Source organism: Anopheles coustani, chromosome 3, assembly GCF_943734705.1.
Source record: "Anopheles coustani chromosome 3, idAnoCousDA_361_x.2, whole genome shotgun sequence".
Lineage (NCBI taxonomy): Eukaryota > Metazoa > Arthropoda > Insecta > Diptera > Culicidae > Anopheles > Anopheles coustani.
The window spans coordinates 89701266-89703164 of NC_071288.1; the positions used below are offsets into that span (position 1 = coordinate 89701266).

General features: G+C 39.1%; 1 protein-coding gene across 1 annotated transcript; it reads right to left on the reverse strand.

Annotated features, from left to right (window-relative positions):
- Positions 1-584: 584 nt before the first annotated feature.
- On the reverse strand, positions 585-1611 carry LOC131269077 (fibroblast growth factor receptor-like). The gene is made up of 4 exons (XM_058271397.1): positions 1482-1611; positions 921-1418; positions 745-869; positions 585-671 (listed from the first exon to the last, which is right to left on the reverse strand). Exons 1-4 carry the CDS (start codon positions 1609-1611, stop codon positions 585-587), a joined length of 840 nt encoding a protein of 279 aa, XP_058127380.1.
- Between the last annotated feature and the right edge of the window lie 288 nt (positions 1612-1899).

A 1899-nucleotide genomic window follows, 5' to 3' on the forward strand; every position in this document is an offset into this window, starting at 1 on the left:
GCTACGAAATTAAAATATTATTACAACAATAAAAGAACATAAATCGTACTTTAAAAACAATAGTTTTGTTAGAATTAAAAAAAAGTTTTACTTTGACTTTATAAACTTAAAATCTTATCTGAAGTTAATTTGAGAGTAAATCATAGTTTCTGTAGAAAAAATAATGTCAAGAACAAAAATGGATAGAATGAATCCCTAATTTTTGATAATGTCAAGTATTGTAAGTTATAAATAGCCGGTATTCTAACCGGCACTACCGCTCGGCTATCTATCTACCTCTAATAAATAAAATAGACTTCCGATTATTTAACCATTTAACCATAACCAAAACATTAAACCAAGTTTTATCTATCACATACACATATTAATAAGTTGGAGTTTATTGATTTATAATCCTCTATATGCGGTTGCTATAACTTTTTTGTTACTGGTTTGCTCTATAATATTCTTATTTGATGTTTTTGAATCGTTTAAACTTATCATTTAGACCTAACGATGATCCTCTTTGATCTATAATTCCTTGCCATTTTGATAACACCGCAACTCATGAAGCAAAATCATTTTACCATGTGTACCATACGTGATCACCCACTACTTTCTTCCACTGTTGGAGCGGCAGAATTCGTAAGAATGGCTTGTTGGATATATTTGCTCTTCAATGCTATGTAGACCTGTAGAAAAAAAATATAACAACCATTTTAAATACAATTGTTATCAGCTAATCCTTCAAATTGTTTAACTTACATCACGCATCTCCACGGGCAGCATTGCGTTAAAGACCGAGGCCAATTCCCTAAAATCTGGTCTACGATCTGGAGCGACGTACCAACACGACAGCATTAGGTCGTACAGCTCCCTGTTGCTGTGAACTGGATTTTCCAAACGATACGCGTTTTGCAGCATAGTCAACAGCTGCCTACCATCTGTTACACCTGGATAAGGCATTGCCCCAAGCGAAAACAGCTCCCATAAGAACACTCCAAACGCCCAGACGTCAGTCGTTACGCTGAAGGTGTGATTTGTGAAGCACTCCAAAGCGAGCCATTTATACGGGAGGGGACTATCGCTTGATTTAATGTATATGCCTCGTTCCAGTTTTCGCGATAGCCCAAAGTCACTTATCTTGACCACCTGCAGAGAGTAGAGGAGCACATTCCGGGCGGCAAGATCACCGTGCAGAATGTTTTTGGATGAAAGATACTCCATACCGTTCGCCACCTGTGAGGCCCAACTGATAAGATCTGTAGTCCTCAACTGCCACTCGCCAGTATCAGTGTTGTCCGCTTGATCTGCATGTGTCATTTGTGGTTCATAGTTCTGCAGTGTGTCCCAACAACTAACGAACCGTTGCGCGTTGTCACGTAAGAAAATATCTACGCTCCCGAACTGACAGTATTCAAAAATTAACATGATCTGGCCTGAAGCGAATATCGAATATGATTATCATACGCTCACCCATTTAAATTCTATATAGCACTAACCTCTCACTGTGTTTTTGGTCACAGCTCCCAAGAAATACACAATGTTCACATGTAGTCCAGTTTGGATCATCATGTTGAGTTCGGTAGCCAAACTGTTTATCGCATCTGCCGAATGGTTCGCTTTCAGCATTTTCACAGCAACGGTCGTTGATGGTTCATGGACAAAGATGTTTCTAGCAACAGCCTTCCTTACGATTCCAAACGCACCTTGTCCGATTGTTTCGCCCAGTGTCAGTTTATCCGTTGAAAACTCATATTCCGATGGAACTAGTTGTACAGCGATATCGTTCAATGATGCCTTACGCTGGGAATTCATCATTTTTCGTATGACCAGGACAACGATTGCACAAATAACTGTGATAGTACCAATGACAAACACAGCCTGATCAAATGGTTGTTGTTGAGGTTGGTGAGAGTT